Below are 20176 nucleotides of genomic sequence, written 5' to 3'. Positions count from 1 at the left end.
CTTATTTGTTTACTTTAAAATTTCACCTCTGCTTTATTTAATTCTGAATTGCTCAGTTGCTTCAATTGATAGCTGATACTGTAAATTAAGTTCCCCAGCCTCTCAATCTGTCAAGGAACATTTCATTCAACATTTATTGAGGGCCTGCTATCTCTAAACATTCATGAAGAACTGAACTTACAAAGTTAACCTAAAAATCCCAGAGAGAAATGTTAAATAAAATAAACACATCTACATGGTTTTGATTTTCAAGTATGGAGTTCTTTTCTTAGAGTAAGGCATATCAGTCTTTTCAAATCACACATCTTTAAATAGCTATCGTTTCCTTTTCCTTTATTTTCCTATATATCTAATACCCCATTTCTTAATTCTGTCTCTCTCCTTCAGCAGTGACTTAATTTATCTCAATCTACTCATTTACTCCTCATTTCTGGAGTATAAGCTAATAGATGGAGAGACAGATTACTTCCAAGCATATTCTCTGAAACACATTACCTGCAACTCATGCTGTGAGTAGAACTGATTTTAAATATGTGATTTTTGAAAATTTCTCTCACAGGCACTGTAAGTGAAAGTGTTTAGTGTAAGAACAATTTGTTATGCAGGCTTTCACTGTTAGGCACATTCATGTTACAAACAATACACACCATTATATCAGTGTTATAAATAGGCCTTTGATGGTAAACAACACGGTGGAGTATCACAGACATTAATGATGGTCATAGGTTAACCTTACTGGATATTTTTACATGTTTTCATTTATGTCAAAGAAAAACTCTAGAAGGATTAAAATGTGGCTATCTTCTAATACTCTTTTCACTCACACAATAATGGGGTTTTAGCAACATCTAGATATTCGGTTAGTGGGTTTTCTGGATAATTCCCCCCAACTAAAGTTGAGTGCCTTATTACACCCTGCATATATATGTGCACTGCACTGGTACACTATTAACAAGAAAGTCACTCTTTATGATAGTGCCTTGTCATCTGTCTATGCCTAGAATGTTAGTATCCACAGGAATCCTACCAAAGCTCCACTGTCCCTCAAAGTTTTATCTATGACTTTAACTATTAAAAGTCAGTGAATCCTAAACCTTAAGTTGTATCACCAGCCTGCTCATTCCCTCACCCACCCTCCTACTAGGTCTCTCTATACCTGTATATCCAGGGATTAGCATATACTCAGATTTAGACTCAGCATCTTATCCTATAAAACATATTTCTGTGTTTACTATCTGGATTCAAAGCATCACAATCAACTCAATAAATCTGGCTAGAAACTGCAATTATCCCAAATGCCTCTATCTTCCTTAACTATTCTCTGAAATTATTCACAATTGTCTAGAATTTCTACTCTGAAATCATTCACAAATCTCTCCTCCTTTCCATTCTCACTATCATACAACAAATTCAGCTTATCATTATCCACATGGGCTTTGGTAAAAGGTTTAAAAGCTGGTCTCCCTGTCTCCAATCACTGTTATCTCTAAGCCATCCTTTATGCTACACTTGATTTTACAATTATTTATTGAACAATTTCTATGTGTCAGGCTTTGGGCAGGGCATTGTATAAATCAAGGACCCTTTCTTCACTGAACCTGGACTCTCTTTCAGAAGATAACATAGCACCCAAATAATTTGTAAAGGGTGCTTAGGTAAAAATAATGGGAAGACTGATACTATGAGATATCATAGTTAGAGAAGACCTCACTGAGGAAGTGTCTTTAAGAATTAATGACCTCTAGTGTTTGTTCATTTCTCAATCTTGGGGATTTGGGGATAGCGATGCCCACCATCCCTCCGATTGAGGGGGAATTAGGTCCCATGTGGCAGATGGATGGAACTGTCAGGCTTGTCATTGCAGACAACCTACACTTGCTGGAATGGGCATTGTACATCACCAACCGTTTATTATTTGTCTGGGTGAGTCCAGTGAACTGAGGAGGTGTTGCAAATCTGTTGAGATTCAGGACTCAACCGGCATATGAACAGAACAAAGATTTAAGTCTCTGGAACATATATTTAAAAAGTATAGTGCTAATTATAGCTTCAAATAAAAGGAGCAGAAGAGTCAAGTGTAGGGAAATTATAAATGAGTCTAATTCTGTTACACTGGGGAGCATATGTTCCAAAGTAAGGCCCACTGACAAGAGTGTTGAATTCCTGAGACTGTCTGCCCTGCTTATAGTATATGGTTATCTCTAGCGCTCTCAGTGTCCCTGCTGTTTGAGGCACTGTTTATTGTGGCAGTCAATGAGACCCTACTGTGCAGTGCATAAGGCTTAACCTTTGGAAAGATCTCTCAACTCACTTTTAAACCTCTTAGCCATAAAGCCTCATTTGTATTTAATATTTCCCTCTTTTGGACAAGGTCTTTTTCCAGATGCATCTCTAGTCTGCACTTGGTAATAATCCCTAGGTGCCAGGTATGTTTATCACTGGGAGTCATGTCCCATGCTCAGGGGAAAGCAGTGCATTTATATGCTGAGTTTAATTTAGAGAGAGGCCACATTTGAGCAACAAGGGGGCTTTCAGGAAGTAACTCTTAGGCAATATGTGTTAGGCTAAGTTTCAATTTCACAAAAAAAGGTTCATAATTACAATATCAATATCAAGGGCCTGGCATAATGGTCTGTTCTCCTTCACTAGGCACTGCCCATGTAGCCAGGGAATTCTTGCCCCTCTATTTGAGAATGTAGCAGGACTTTCCAGGATGGGAATTCAAAATGAATTTAGTTATTATGTGGGTCTCCACCCATAAAATAGATTTATTATTATTCTAGCAATGGAAAAACTTGTATCATTGATATAAAGACAAGAGCCATCAGAGGTTCTGAGGGGAGGGAGAGGAAAGTAAAGATGTAATACGGGGGCATTCTTTGTACACTGGAATTTTCCTGCATGACATTGCAATGACAGATATAGGCCATTATACATTTTGTAAAAACCTAAAAAATTGTGCAGGGCAAAGTGTAAACTCTAATGTAAAATATAATCCATGGTTAGTAGCAATGCTTCAATATGTGTTCATCAATTGTTACACATGTACCACACTAATTAAATACACTGTTAATGTGGGAAAGTGTGGGAGGAGGAGGCAGTGAGGTATATGGGAACCCCTTATATAGCTGATGTAACATAAATATAATCTAAAGTTTCTTTAAAAATAAAAATATATATACATATAAAAAGGATAAATAACCTCTAGGAAGTGAAGAGATCAGCTACATAGAGAGTTGAAGAGAAGATAGCAATGTTCCAAGGGGCTGGGGGAAGGCCATCATGGTTGGAGTCTAGTGAACAAGGAGAAGAGTGTATGAGAAGGGGTAGGAGAGGGGAATAGAGTGAAATTACCCCTCAGCCTTATAGAATGTAGTTCAAAGACTGGATCTCACAAGAAGCATAACAGGAAGCCAAGGAAGATTATATACACAGGAGTAGCATGAGTTGATTCACATTTTTAAAAGATCACCAGAATTATGTTTCTCAGTCACAATATGAATGAATACAAACATTTTTGCTACAAAAAAAGTTCCATGTTTAAGAAAGTTAGGAGGATTGTGGGAATATGGTAGGGTAGGGAGATCCAGAACTCAGTCCTTCCACGAAAACAATTATTCAAAAGCAGAAACTGTCTGAAACAACTATTTTAACACTGTGGAGGCCAGAAGAACACTGTACAGCATCCAGGGAAGAGCAGAAGGAAGAGGATGATAAATTACAGTAAAGAAGAATAAACTGCTCTCCTGGCTCAGCAGCTACTGGTGCCCATTGCCCATGGGATCCAGCCTCAGGCTAGCTCACTGTCAACAAAAAGAGACATAAAGATCCTCTTCCCCAAGACCAGGAATAGATACAAGCAATCAGTGATCACAGCTTTTGATTAGGAAATTTGGATCCCTGGGGCCCAGCACTGAGGGCCGCCATTGTTTCCACATACCACAGACAAACACTGTAGCAACCATTGTTTCAACCTGCCCAGGACAGGGATGGAGGCCCTGGAGACTTGGGGACACTGCACCTCCTCAGGGCTGCAAAGGACAGCTGATTGGGGGCTGCATTTACTGGGCAGCCCCATAAGGTTTAGCTTTAGGGAGTTGACTGAGAGGCTCTTGGTGCCCTTCCTGGTCCTCTCACTGGGCACTTTGGAGCTGGTCTGCACCACAATCATTGTTTCCTGTCTCTGTTTTGGCTGGAAAAGGCTGATTCAGAAAGTCTTCTCAGGAGAGCCCCTCCTCCCAGAATGGCCCTGAAGGCAAAAGCAGCTTCAGATAATGAAAAAATTGTAAGAAATGACAGAGACAGACAGTCTGGCACAAAGATCTGCCTACATCAAACACCCAAGAGAGGGAGTTCTGCCTCCTAGTAAATAGAGAGGACAACCAAACTCCAAAACAACTAAGCAGCAGAAGCCCAGGACAAGAGAGAGGACCAGAAAGACAAGAAAACCCTGTATACTTCATTTGCCTTGGGCAGACCATCCAGATAGAAGGGCTGAAGCTCATGAAAAATTATATCACCAGAAGTTTACAAAATCAAAAAATAAACACCACATGGAATAAATTCCGAAGTTAACATTTTAAATTATTAAAATATATAGGGTGTACCAAAAAAAAAAAAAAAAAAAAGAGACAAAGAAAGAAAGAGGAAAGTATATCTCATCCAAAGGAAAAGGATAAAAATATAGAAGACACCAAAGACGAAGAGAATGTGGACATATCAAACAAAACCTTTAAAAAAAATCAACTTAAATGTCCAAGGTGATTAAGGAAAACAAGAAAAAGAACTAAATGATATCAGGAAACCAATGAATAAGCAATATGAGGATGTTAGTAGATAGAAATTTTAAAAAAGAACCAAACAGGACTACTGGAATTGAATACCACAATAACTGAAATGAAAAATTCCTGGGAGATTTCAAGAAAAGATTGGAGCTGGCAAAAAAAAGAATCAGCAAACTTGATGACAAGACAATTGAAATAGGTCACACTGAATAGCATAAAGAAAAAAAAAAGTAAGCCAAACAGACAAAGACAACCCTGGAACACCGTTAGGCTTACAAATATATACAATATGGGAGTCTCAGAAGGACAAGAAATAGAGACGTAGGCAGAGAAAAGATTCAAAGAAATAATGACAGAGAACTTACCAAACTTATTAAAAGACTTGAATATGCATATCCAAGAAGCCCAGAGAACACCAAACAAGATAAACACTAAGAATATTATACCCCACCATATATTGATCACAATATTGAATGGAAAGAAGAAGGAAAGAGTTCTGAAAGCTGCAAGAGAAAAGCAAAATGCTATGTACAAGGGAGTCCCAATTACTTTGAGTGTCAATTTCTCATCAGAAACTACAGAGGCAAGAGGCAGTGGGATGAAATACTTTAAGTGTTAAAAGAAAATAACTGCCAACCAATAATCTTACATCCTGTGAGAATTTCTTTCAAAAATGAAGGAGAGAGGGAAGTGGGTGGCTCCCATCTACCATATGGGAGGCCATGAGTTTGTGTCCCAGGGCCTCCTTGTGAAGGCAGGCTCGCGCGCACGCTTGCAGAGAGTCGCCAGCCCACCAGCACCTTGGAGAACAGACTCAGCAAGGTGACGCAACAAAACGGAGATAAGTGAAAACACAGAAAAGCATGCAGCGAATGGACAGAGAGAGCAAACAACAAGCAAGCTGCAAAGGTGGGGGGATAAATAAAAATAAACACAAACTCACAGAAGAACACACAGTGAATGGACACAGAGAGCAGATAGCAAGCAAGCGGGGGGAATAAAAAAACAAAAACAAAACTTTGGGGAAAAAAATGGTAAGACTAAGATATTCCTAGATAAATAAAAGATAAAGGAATTCATCACCACTACACTACAAGCAATACTAAAGGGAATTTTTCAGACTGAAAGGAAAGGACAGTAGACAGTGGTTACAAGCAGCAAAGCATTAAAAGACCTGTGGTAAATGTAACCATTTGAGTATTACTGTAGTGTACTGTTTAGTATGTAACTCTACTTCTTACTTCCTACAGGTGTTAAAATGCAAATCCATAAAAAATAATGTTAAATCTAAGATTTTGGACATTCAATGTAGAAATATGTAAGTTCTAAGTACCAAAAAGTACAAAAAAGATAGAGGATGAAGGGATATAGGAAATGTATATGTACATGCTATTGACATTATAATGGTATCAACACAAATATGACTGTTTTATATTTAAGGATTTGTATTAGTCAGCCAAAGGGGTGATGATGCAAAATACCAGAAATTAGTTGGTTTTTATAAAGGGTATTTTTACCCTTTATAGGAGTATAAATACCTATATCTGTAGGAGCCTACAGATACAGGCCTTAAAGCATAAGTTACTTCCCTCACCAAAGACCGTTTTCACGTGTTGGAGCAAAATGGCTGCCAACATCTGCAAGGGTTCAGGCTTCCTGGGTTCCTCCCTTTCAGGTCTTGCTTCTCTCTGGGTTCAGGGTTCCTTTCTGCCTGGGGCTTCAGCTTCAGGATCAAACTCCAACATGAAAACTCCAACATTAAGAACCCCCAACTCTGTCCTTTGCCATGCCTTTTATCTGTGAGTCCCCATACACCAAGGGATGGGTACTCAACACCCTACTGACACAAGAGGTCTACTTAAGTAATCAAGTAAACTGCTGAAACCAATATAATCTCATATGCCCAGAGGAAAAGAACAATTTACAAACATAACCCAATATTTCTTTTTGGAATTCATCAATAATATCAAACTGCTACAGATGTTAAATTTGAACTCCATGGTAACCACAAGGAAAATCAATGGAAAATACATCTAGACAGAAATGAGAAGGCACTCAATATGGTCAAACAATAACTTAAATAACTATAAAAGAGGAATTAATGGAAGTGAGAGACAAAAAATCTGTAAGATTAAAAGACTAAATAGCAAAATGGCAGACGAAAGATGTGTATTATCAGTAGTGACTTTAAATGTAAGTAGATTAAACACTTCAGTCAAAAGGCAGAGATTGGCAGAATGGATAAAAAAGTATGACTTAATGTAGCAGCTTGATATTGTTTATTAATTCCAAAAATAGATATTGGATTATGTTTGTGAACTGGTCTTTTCCTCTGGGCATATTAAATTATATTGGATTCAGAGGTTTCACTTTTACTTGATTAAATAATAATTAAAGCTTCGATTGGGCCAAGTCAGTTGGACATTGAGTCCCTGCCCCCTTGGTAGATGGGAAACTCAAAGAGAAACTGTACCGCATAGGAGGGAGGTTGGAGTTTTAATGCTGGAGTCCCAGGAAGTAAACACACAAGAGAGAAACACAGAGGAATAGAGAGAGTTTCATAGACATGGCAGAGGCCTGAGAAAAGAGAAAGCCTTAGAGTCTACAGCTGACCTTGTGGAAAGAACAGAGCAGCTGAGCCTGGAAAGAAATGACACTGATCCCAGCCTACAGCTGATATTGAAAGAAACAGGGACAATGGAGCCCTAGAGGAGAGAAGAGGAAGGCTGGACCCTTGCAAACATCAGCAGCCATTTTGCTCCAACACATGGCAACAGACTTTGGTGAAGGAAATAACTTATGCGTTATGGCCTGGTATCTGTAAGCTCCTACCCCAAATAAATACCCTCTATAAATGCCAACAGATTTCTGGTACTTTCCATCAGCACCCCTTGGACTGACTAATACACTCAAGTATATACCGTCTGCAGAATACTCACATTAAATTCAAAGATGCAAGTAGGCAGAAAGTGAAAGGATAAAAAAATATATATACTATGCAAGCAGTTACCCAAAGAGAGCTTAGGTAGCTATATTAATATTACATAAAATAGACTTAAGTCAAAAACATTTACTAGGGAAAAAGACAATCATTATATAGTGATAAAGGGGATATTTCAACAAGAAGATATAACAATTGTAAATATACATGCATGAAACAGCAGAGCCCCAAAATATCTGAAGCAAATAATGACAGATTTGAAGGGAAAAATTGGTGATTATACATTAATAGTAGGAGACTTTAATGCACCATTATCAATAACGGATAGAACATCTAGTCAGAAGATAATGACATACAAGACTTGAAAAATACTCTATACCAACTAGACTTAATAGATATATATAGAACAGTTAACCTTCCCCCCCCCCCCAAAAAAGACATATTTTTCTCAAGTGCACATGTATGATTCTCCAGGACAGACCATATATTAGTTCACAAAACATGTCTCAACAAATTCAAAAATATTGAAGTCTTACATTGAGAGAATGAAGAGAATGAAGCTAAAAATCTAATGAAGGGAGAAATGAAAAGTTCACAAATTAAATATACTCTTAAAACATGGGTTAAAGAGCAAATCAGAAGCACAATTAAGAAATTTCTTGAAGCAAATGAACATGAAAATACAACATACATTGGTATGGAATGCAAAAAAAAGCAGTGCTATGAGGGAAATTTAGTTCTAAATGCTTGCATTAAAAAAGAAGAAAGACTTCAAATCAGGGAGCTAACCTGAAAACTGGAAAAGCTAGGAAAGGAAGTGCAAATTACATCCAAAGGGAGAAAAAAGAATGAAATAACAAAGACTAGGGTAGAGATAAATGAAATAAAAAATAAACAATAGAGAGGATTAGCACCAAAATAAGGTTCTGTGAAAACATAAATAAAGTTGACAAAGCTTTAGCTAGTCTGACAAATAAAGACAAGAAGATATGAATAACTAAAATCAGAAATGAAAAGGGGAACATGACTACCAACCCCACTGACATAAAAAGGACTAAGAGGATACTACATGAACAGCAATAATACAATAAATTCCATTACCTAGTTGAGATGGACAAATTCTTAGAAAAAACAAATTACTTAAACTGACTCAAGAAAAAGCAGAATATTCAACAAATCAATTACTAGCAAAGAGATTAAATCAATAATCAAAACTTCCCAATAAAGAAAAGCTCAGGACCAGATGACTTCATAAGGTAATTCTACCATAATTCCAAGAAGATATAACTCCACATCCTAAAAAGTGAAGAGAAAAGAATACTCCCTAACTCATTCTAGGACACCAAAATCTCCCTCCTACCAAAGCCAAATAAAGATCCCACAAGAAAAGAAAACTACAGACCAACATCTCTCATGATTATAGATGCAAATATCCTCAACAAAATACTAGAAAACAGAATCCAATAACATATTAAAAGAATTATATAACATGATCAAGTGGGATTTATCCCTGATATGTAAGACTGGTTGAAAGTAAGAAAATCAATGTAACACACATTATCACAATGAAGTAAAAAAAACACATCATTATCTCAATGAATGCAGAAAAGGCAGCTGACAAAATCCAGCACTCCTTCTTGTTAAAAAAGAAATAGAAGGAATCTTCCTCAATATGATAAAGGACATATATGAAAAGCCTACATCTAATTTCCTCCTAAATCAGGGGTTCTTAACAAGGCGTCCATGAGCTTGAATTGAAATTCAAAAAAAACATTATTCTTGTGGGGACATGTTGGCCCAGGTGTGATATATTTATTAAATTATACACAGTATAGTGTGGACTTAATAAGGGGTCCATGGGTTTCACCTGCCTGGCAAAGCAGTCTGTGGAACAAAAAAGGTTAAGAACTACTGTCCTAAAAGGTGAAAGACATAAAATTTTCTCTCTAAGATCAAGAACAAAATAAGGATGCCCACTGTCACCACTATTATTCAACATTTTGCTGAAAGTTCTTGCCAGAACAATTAGGCAAGACAAAGGAATAAAAGGCATACAAATTGGAAAGGAAGAAGCAAAACTCTCCTTATTTACAGATGACATGATCCTTGTCTTAGTTTGTCAAAGGGCTGCTGATGCACAGCATTAAAATTATGTGGCTTTTATAACGGGGATTTTTTTGGGGGTAAAAGTTTACAGTTCCACGGCCATGAAATGTCCAAATCAGTGATGCTTTCTCACCAAAGTCAGCTACTGTTGATCCTGGTATCCAGCCATGTGACAAAGCAAGAGGGCCACTAATCTCTGCTGAGGTGCCTGCCTTCCGCTCCAGGCTCACCATCTCCAGGAGTTCAGCTGTAGGCAACAAGGCATAGGGTTGGACACCTTCTGGGCCTCCTCTCTCAGTCTCTCAGGGCGTCTCTGCCCTTCCATAGCTGTAGGTGAACATCTTAAATGACAGAGCTCCCTTTTCTTTTGTAACTCCATCTCCATTTATGTGAGACCCAACAAGAGGGATAGAGATACAAGTCTCACTGACATAGTCTCCTCAAAAGCCCGAAAGTGATTTTATCAAGTAATCTAATCAAAAGACCCTCAATTGAATTTAATACAATCAAAAGGCCCTTTTACAACCACAGGAATGGATTAGTTCAAAAACAATCATTTTCTTTTTCAGATTCACAAAAGTATTTAAAAATGTCACAATCCTGTATACAGAAAATCCAGAAAAAACTACAATAAGGATCCTAGTCCTAATAAATTAATTCAACAACATGGTGAGGATACAAGATCAACACCCAAAAATCAGGAGTCTTTTTATACATAAGCAATGGATAATTTGAAGAAGGAATCAAGGGAGAAAAATCCATTTACAATAGCAACTAAAAGAATAAAATATCAAAGAATAAATACAACTGAGGATATAATACACTTGGTACTCAAAAACTACAAAACACCGCTAAGAGAAGTCAAAGAAATCCTAGGTAAAACAATGGACTTTTCATGTTCATGGACTGGAAGACTAAATATCATTAAGATGTAAATTCTACCCAAAGCAATTTAAATGCTCAATTCAATCCCAGTCAAAATTTTGACAACTTCTTTGCAGAAATGGGAAATCCAATCATCAAATTTATATGGAAATGTAAGGGGCACCAAATAGCTAAAGCTATTTTGAAAAATAAGAGTAAATTTGGAGGACTCACACTTCCTGATGCTCCAAAATGTGTTTACCGAGTGCAATGAGTGTGCCACAATGATGGAGGAGGTTGTTGGTGTGGGAGGAGTGGGGTGAGGGTGTTGGGAGGATACTAGAACTTCTTATATTTTTTAATGTAACTTCTTTTTTGAGACGTATATGTCTTCAAAAAAATACAATTTACAAAAATGATGGGGTGAGGGGGTGGGGAGTGGGCTATATGGGAACCTTTTAGATTTTTTATGTTTTTTAAAAATATTTTTTAATGTTAACGTTCTTTGTGATCCATTAACTTCAATTTAAAAAGCGTAAAAAAACTTATTACAAAGCAACAGTAATCAAAACAGCATGGTATTGGCACAAGGATCAACATATAGACCAATGGAATTAAATGGAGAGTTCAGAAATTAATCCTCACATTTATGAACACTGATTATTAACAAAAGAGAAAGAGCAACAACATGAGAAAGAACAATCTCTTCAATATACAGTGCTGGAAAAACTGGATCTCTGCTTTCAAGAAAAAAAAGAAGTAGGGGACAACCAGCAAGATGGTGGTGGAGTAAGGCACTCCTAGAGTCAGCTCCTGCTACAGGGCAATTAGTGAACATCCAGAGTTATCTGGAGCTAGCTGAAGCACCTATTTGGGGGCTTCAGGAGGCCAGAAGAGCATCCTGCAACATACCTGAAGGAATGGAAGGAAGAGATTGCCCATTGGCAGAGAAGACTCATAAGTAGAGCACTCCATGCCACAGAGACCAGTGCCCATCCTCCACTGGAGGCGCAAGCCACCTCGGGAGCTGTTCTGCGGCTGGAATTGAAAGTTCCATCCCAAAAACAGGAAGGGAAGAGATGGTTGGGCACCAACTTCAGCTACTGATGAGTAAATTCAGCGGGCTAAAGTATAATCATGAGAACAGCTAAAGTTTGAGCCTGCCCAAGCCAGAAAGAGGCCAGGAGTCCAATCTTACCTCCGTGCCTGACATGAGGGGAAGTCGGGCAGACTGAAAATCACAGTGCTGGTAGGGGCCAGCTTCCTTCCATCCAGATCAGATTGCAGTTCTAGCCTCCAGTGCCACCTCCAGCATGGAGAAAGCTGTGAGAACCTGCGCAAGCCTCTCTGGGAAATTACTGGCCAAGCCATGGAGGAGAGTGATTGCCCTTCTCTGGCAGTATGAGCCACCCGAGGAGCTATTCAATGGCTGGAATTGGAAGCTCCATTTCCCAAAAACAGGGGAGGAGACCGCTGGCTGCTGATTTTAGCTATGATTGGTAGATGTGGAAAGAGTCAACCCTGGGAAGAGCTGGAGTATGAATCGACCAAAGTCAGAAAGAGGCCAGTGCCACCATATTGACTCTACCCCCAGTGTGAGGGGAAGCCAGGACTGAAAATCACAGTGACAAAAGGAACCAGTTTCTTTCACCCACATAGGCCTGCAGCCCTAGACTAGGCTTCAGTCTTGAATCTGGCAGGGACAAGGCTGCCGGGATCTGCACCAGCCTGTCTAGGTAACTGCAGGTACCTTTGGTTGGCACAGACTGAAAATCAGAAGTCTACTGGGGTAACTGCAGACATCTTGGATCCACACTGCATAGATTACTGCCCACACCTGCAGCTCCATCCTCACCCCAGGCATGGGAGAAAGGGACTTGAAGCTTCATCAGTGTCTCTGGGCAACCAGAGTCTAGGCATGCATGACTTGAATTATTCCACACAGCTGTGACTCTGTCCCTACCCCTGGCAAAGAAAGTTGGGAGAAGCTTCATTGGTCCCTGGTGCAATGAGGGCACCTTGAGTCTCCACAGCTTTTAGCACCAATTACAACCTTGGCTCCTACTGCACAACCAGCAAGGGAGAAAGGGCAGGAAGCCCTAAACTAAAGAGAAAAACTGCACACAGAATAAATACTCTAGTAAGCCAGATGCCAAGACACCAATAAAAATTACAATCCACACCAAGAAACAGGAAGCTATGGCCCAGTTAAAGGAACAAGATAAGCCTCCAGATGACATAAACGAGTGTAGACAACTAATCATAGATTTTCAAACAAATCTTAATAAATTCAATGATATGGTTAAAGAGATTAAGGATATTAAGAAGACACTGGATGAGCAAAAAGAAGAATTTGAAAGCATGCATAGAAAAATAGCAGATCTTATGGGAAGGAAAGGTGCAATAAGTGAAATTTTAAAAACACTGGAATCATATAATAGCAAATTTGAAGAGGCAGAAGAAAGGATTGGTGAGCTTGAAGAAATGGCCTCTGAAAGTGAACATACAAAAGAACAGATGAAGAAAAGGGAAAAAATTGAACAAGGTCTCAGGTAACTAAATGACAGCAAAGGGCGTGCAAATATATGTCATGGGTGTCGCAGAAGGAGAAGAGAAGGGAAAAGGGGCAGAAGGAATATTTGAAGAAATAATGGTAGAAAATTTCCCAATCCTATTGAAGGACATAGACATCCGTGTTCAAGAAGCACAACATACTCCCATCCAAATAAATCTGAATAGACCAACTCTGAGACACATATTCATCAGAATGTCAAAAGCCAAAGAAAAAGAGAGAATTCTGAGAACAGCAAGAGAAAAGCAATGCATAACATATAAAGTATACCCAATAAGATCAACTGCTGATTTCTTGACAGAAACCATGGTCACAAGAGACAGTGGTCTGATATATTTAAGATACTACAAGAGAAAAACTTCCAGCCAAGAATCTTATATCCAGCAAGACTGTCTTTCAAAAAGATTAGAATATTCACAGATAATCAGAAACTGAGAGAATTTCTAAGCAAGAGACTAGAATTTCAGGAAATACTAAAGGGTGTGCTGGAGCCTGAAAAGAAAAGACAGGAGAGAGAGCCCTGGAAGAGAGTCTAGAAATGAAGTTTGTATCAATAAAAGTAACTAAAATTGTCAAAAGAGTGGTGAAAATAAAATATGACAGATAAAACTCAAATAGTCAGGAATAAACTTAACCAATGATATAAAGCACTTGTATTCAGAAAACTGCAACTCAATATTAAAAGAAATTTTAAAAGCCCTAAATAACTGGAAGAACATTCCATGCTCATTGATTGGAAGACTAAATATCATTAAGACATCAATTCCACTCAAATTGATAAAGAGATTCAATGCAATCCCGATAAAAATTCCACCAGCATAAAAAAACATTTTAAAACACGAACATCAAATTTATTTGGAAGGGTAAGGGGTTCTAAATAGCCAGAAACATCATAAAAAGAAAAAGTGAACCCTTATCTGCAGATTTCAAATCATATTACATAATTATAGTGGTAAAGACAGCATGGTACTGTCATAAAAACAGATAGACCAACAGAAACAAACGGATGGTTCAGAAACAGACCCTCACATGTATGGTCAACTGATTTTTGACTAGCCTGTCAAATCCACACCACTCAAGCAGAACAGTCCATTCAATAAATGGTGCTGAAAGAATAGGATATCTATAGCTGAAAGAAGGAAAGAGGACCCCTATCTCACACCTTATCCAAAAATTAACTCAAAATAGTTTGAAAACCTAAAAATAAAAACAAGAATCATAAAATTTCTAGAAGAAATTGTAGGAAAATATCTTCAAGACCTGGTGGTAGGTGGTGAATTCTTAAAGGAGATAAGAGGAAGACTGAGATGGACTACTGATGTTTAATGTATGTAGAAGTTTTAATTAGCTTTACTGTAAAAGTGTGGAAATGTATAGAGTGGATGGAAACACATAGTAACAGCGTTTATAAATGGGGATGTGGCTGAAAATGGTAGTCTATATATGTAAATGCCAGTTGACAGATGCTAGAGAATAATCTAGGAACTGAATAACACAGTAAACCAGGAGGTGGATGAGAATTGTGGTTGATGGTACAGATGCAAGAGTGTCCTTTGTGAGCTAGAACAAATGTATATCACTACTGCAGGGTGCTGAGAATATGGAGAAGCATGGAAAAATACAGGTGGAGTGACATATGGCCTATGGTTAACAGTAATAATATAATATTCTTGCATCTATGCAAAAGATATACTGTGTTGATTATGAGGCAGTATGGAAAATGTGAGCCAAATGTATACTATGGACATGGTAACAATCAGATGATATTATCTTATCTGTAGCAAACGTTCCAACACAGTGTGGGTGCTGACGGAAGGGTGTTGTTTGGGAATTCTGCACATGCACATGATTGTTTTATAAGTTACAACTTCTGTCATAAAAAATATATTTAAAAAATAATAATAGGTCCACTCCAATCCATATTTTATTCCTCCATCCTGTGGACCCTGGGATGGTGATGTCCACTCCACTGCTATATCAAGAGGGGGCTTAGATCCCACGTGGTTGATGAACGTGATTCTCCTGCTTGCAGTTGTAGGCACTCTCAGTTCCCTGGTGTGGTGGCTGACCATCTTCACACCTTCCTGTTGGCTGACCTGGGTAAGTCCAGTGAACCAGAGAGTAGGAGTTACAACTCTGCTGAGACTTAGGGCCCAGCTGGTACATGGCCAGTCCAGAGATTCAAGTCTCTTGAGTATACACCAACCCCAGCACCAACCACAGTTTCAGTAAAAGTGACAGAAGAGGCATGTATAGAAAGGTCACATCTGAGTCCAATCCACCACACTCACGAACACAAATTTCAAAGTAGGGCCCATTGACAAGGCACTGAACTTCAGAGCCATCTGCCATGACCGTTGAACCTGTGCATCTCCATATCCTTCAAGAGCACCAGTACCTGTATCTACTTTGGCTGTCTCTGGGATCCTGCTGAGGTGCACAGGATGAAGGAATAAAATATGGATTAGGGTGGACTTACTGGTATTCTACTGTAGAACTACTGTGACTCATAATGGAAGAAATTGTAGCACTGATGTGGAGAAAGTGGCTATGGTAGATGCTGAGGGCAGGGAGAGGAAAGAAGAGATGTGATGTGGGGGCATTTTCAGGACTTGGAGTTGTCCTAAATGATATTTCAGGGACAGATGCTGGACATTATATATCCCGCCATAACCCACTGAATGTATTGGGGGAGAGTTTAAACTATAATGTAAACTATTATCTATGCAGTTTGGCAGTGCTCCAAAATGTATTCACCAAATGCAATGAATGTGCCACAATGATGAAAGAGGTTGTTGATGTGAAAGGAGTGTGTCTGTGGGGGGAGCAGTATATGGGAACCTCTTATATTTTTTAATGGAACATTTTTTGTGATCTACGCATCTTCAAAAAAATATAATTAAAAATAAATAAATAAGTCATGCTTTAATAAAAAAAGAAAAAAAAGTGGAGCAAAATTTAAAAATAATAATAATAGGGTGGGTTGGGTGAAAAACACACCAAATGTAAGATAAGGACTATGACTAGTAGTAAGATTTTCACAATATTCTGTCATAATTTGTAACAAATGTCTCATGACAATGCAAGATGTTAGTGGAGGGTTGATGTATGGGACCCCTGTATGATGTTATGCATATTTGCTTTGTAAGTTCATAACTTTTACTATATACTTAATTTTCATATATAAATGATATAAAGATAATAATAATAGGGTTGGTTGGAGGAAGAACACTTTGGTTAGTAGTACTATTTTGACAATGCTCTTTAATCATTAGTTAAAAAGGTTTAACAACAATGCAAGTTATTGGTAGCTAGGTGAGTTATGACTGTCCTGCATGATGTTATATATGTTTGTTTTGTAAGTTCATAACTACTATTATACACTTATTGTTTATGTATATTTATATATGAGTGATATACTTCAATAAAAAAAATAATAATAAGTAGGACACCACCCCACACCTTTAAACAAAAATCAACTCAAAACTCAAAATAAATTATAAACCTAAATATAAGGACTAGAACTATAAAAAGCCTGTAAGAAAATACAGGGAAGTATCTTCAGCATCTTCAGGCCTTATGTTAGGCAATGGTTACGTAGGTTTTACATCCAAAGCACAAGTAACAAAATAAAAAATAAATAGGACCTCAAAAATTAAAAACTTTTGTGCCTCAAAGAACTTTATCATGAAAGTAAAATGACAACCTACACAATGGTAGAAAACATTTTGAAACCACAAAGCCAATAAAGGGTTAATACCCAGCATATATAAAGAAATTCTTCAACTTAACAGCAAGAAGACAAACAACCCAGTTTAAAAATGGACAAAAGACTTGAATAGATATCTTTTCCAAAGAAGATATACAAATGGCCAGAAAGCACATGAAAAGATGTTCAACATCATTAGCCGTCATGCAAATGAAAATCAAAACCACAATGAAATACTATTTTTCATCCAAAAGAATGGCTGTTATAAAAAAAAAATTTAAAAATTAAAGCAAAAAGGAAAACAGCAAATAACAATAGTTGGAGAGTTGGAGGGAATGCGAAGAAATAGGAATACTCCTTCATTGATTGCTGGTGGCAATGTAAAACAGTACAGTCACTATGGAAGACAGTTTGGAGGCACCTGTATTAGTCAGCCAAAGGGGTACCAATGCCAAATCAATGAAATTGGTTGGTTTTTATAAAGAGTATTTATTTGTGGTACAAGCTTACAGTTACCAGGCCATGAAGTATAAGGTACTTCCCTCACCAGTCTTGCCACATGTTGGAGCAAGATGGCCGCCAACGTCTGCCAGGGTTCAGGTTTCCTGGAGTCCTCTCTTTCCAGGGTTTGCTTCTCTTTCCTTATACCAAGCTCCTCTGTGTGCTTACTTCCCAGGGCTCCAGGTCAGGACTCCAGCATCAAAACTCCAACATCAATACTCCAACTCTGTCCTTTACCATGTCTTTTATCTGTCAGTCCCCAGTCCCCACCCACCAAGGGGCGGGGACTCAACGCCCTACCGATGTGGCCCAATCAAAGCCATAATCATAATTTAATCATGCTCAGGTTCAGACCAGTTTACAAATATAATCTAATATCTATTTTTGGAGTTCATAACTATATCAAACTCCTACAGTACCTCAGAAAACTAAACATAGAACTATCATACTACTTGTTAGTCCACTACTTGGTACGTACCCAAAAGAACTGAAAGCAGGTACTCAAAGTGATATTTGCCAACCAATGTTCATAGTGGCATTATTCACATGTGCCAAAAGATAGAAGCAACCCAAATGTCTGTCAACCAATGAATGTATAAACAAAATATGGTACATACATACAATGAAATATTTTTCAGTCATTAAAAGGAATGAAGTCCTAATACATGTGACAACATGGATGAAACCTGAAGACATGATGTTGAGTGAAATGGACAAATAGTGTATAATCTCACTCTTGTGAAACAAATAGTAAAAGCAAACTCATAAGAGTCAAAATCTAGAATGTAGGTTACCAGAGGCTGGGTTGAGGATAGGAAATAGGAATTTAAATCTTCAAATGTACAGGGTTCCTGCTTAGAATGATGAAAATGTTTTGTAATTGATTGTAGTGATGGTAGCACAACATTGTGAACATAATTAACAACACTGGAATATACATCAGAATGAGATTAAAAAGGGAAATTTTAGATTAGTATATATGGTAAAAGAATAAAAACTTTTTAAAGCTTCATGGAATTACACAAATAGTGAACCTACGTTAAATCATAAACTATAGTTAATAGTACAACTATAAAAATGTGCTATCATCAATTTTAACAAATGTTCCACACCAAACAAGGTGGTAATAATAGGGTGGTATATAGGAATCCTGAATTTTATGCATGATTGTTCTATAAACCCACTTCTCTAATAAAGAAAAAAATATTTCCATGGTTCCTGATGAATGGGATGACCATATGTCCCAGATTGCTCAAGTCCTGGTTTTTACCTGCTCTAGTTTAATTTATTTATTTTTAATTATTTATTTTTAAGAGGTACCAGGGATTGAAACCAGAACCTCATACATGGGACTGAGGCACTCAACCCCTGAGCTGTATCTGCTTCCCAATGAGAGTCAGCTTTTTCATTTGTTTGTTTGTTTTGTTTTTAGGAGGTACTAGGGAACAAATTCAGGACATAGCATGTGGGAAGCAGGCATTCAACCACTTGAGCTACATCCACTCCCCTAGTGTAATTATGAATAGTGTAGTCTTTTACTATCACAAGTGGAGATCATATATTACATGTTCAACTTACTGATGAGGAACACAATAAAGTATTTCTTAGGCTGACATTCAAGGCCTTTCTGAATCCGGTCCCAACCTACCTTTCTTCCTTTCACCCATCTCATCTCTACCACCCAGCCCTTCCATCAGGTTATGGGTACTCTGGTCATTCTGAAATGTAGCATTAGCATTGCCGTAAAGGGCTTGTACTCTCCATTCCTTTGTCTCTGCCTTAGTTCATGCTCCTGCTTCTTGCTGGACACTCTGTGACCATCTCACTGACTAGTGGACAGACCCCTCAGGGCCTGACCTGAGAAGCCTCCCCACCAACCAGACTGGACGAATGGCTTCCTCCACTGTATTTTGTCAATATCTCAATGATCTATTTATTTCAACCAGGTTTATTATTTATAGGTCTGTTTTCCCTGCTGGAATAGTGGGTACTTAATGGCCAGGACTGTGACTGCCCTGGTATTTTAAGGCCCTCGTCGCCCATATATATATCACAGCAGGATATATGACTGCTATGTGAAATAACTAATATAAAAGAAAAATTAAAATGGTTTGCAAAATAATAAGGTTAAATAATGCTATTTTAAAAGAATTTCTCCAATAAGCTTAAAATATTATTGTCTTCACTTACACAATTTTATTCTCTTATTTCACCCCAATCTCTAATATAGCCCTATTCATTAGAAAGTGACAATAAAATAAATGGCTGGAAGTAAAAAAAAAATCTATATAGGGCAAGAAGAAGAAACCCACTTTTCAAGGAAACGAGACAATTTGGTGTCTTGATAATAAATTGGTAAATTAACTGTGAGGCTGAAAATCAGGTTGATAGTTGATTTCATATACTCACCATTCTTAAAAGATCCTGAACAAATCCTGTTCAGAAGAAGTTTTTGACGTAGTTGCAGAACTTCAGCTTCCAAAGCTTCAACTTTTGATCTCCACTTAGACTCCTGCCCAGACACCACCCTTGCAAGGTGCTCCGTGTATTCTCTGCTGCTTTTATCAGCTGGTTTAGAGCGGATAATGGCCAAGGCCAGAGCCAGCTTCGAAGTTCTCAAATACCATGTCTGAACATCCATCCTGACTTTTGTTCCTACCATTGAATAAGAGAAAAGTTATAGAAATTCCCTTTAACTT

The 20176-nt window shown here is 37.9% G+C and overlaps 1 protein-coding gene across 1 annotated transcript in view; it reads right to left on the bottom strand.

The window, feature by feature from the left end:
* The window catches only part of MEI4 (meiotic double-stranded break formation protein 4), a 290904-nt gene extending 270786 nt beyond the window's left edge, over window positions 1-20118 (bottom strand). The window contains exon 1 of the mRNA XM_012520930.1: window positions 19887-20118. Coding sequence (XP_012376384.1) covers window positions 19887-20118 — 232 coding nt within the window. The remainder of the gene's footprint in view (window positions 1-19886) is intronic.
* Between the last annotated feature and the right edge of the window lie 58 nt (window positions 20119-20176).

This window comes from Dasypus novemcinctus, chromosome 11 (assembly GCF_030445035.2).
Source record: "Dasypus novemcinctus isolate mDasNov1 chromosome 11, mDasNov1.1.hap2, whole genome shotgun sequence".
Classification (NCBI taxonomy): Eukaryota; Metazoa; Chordata; class Mammalia; order Cingulata; family Dasypodidae; genus Dasypus; species Dasypus novemcinctus.
The sequence above is the reverse complement of the archived record's forward strand: the minus strand, read 5'-3'. Positions and strand labels throughout refer to the sequence as shown.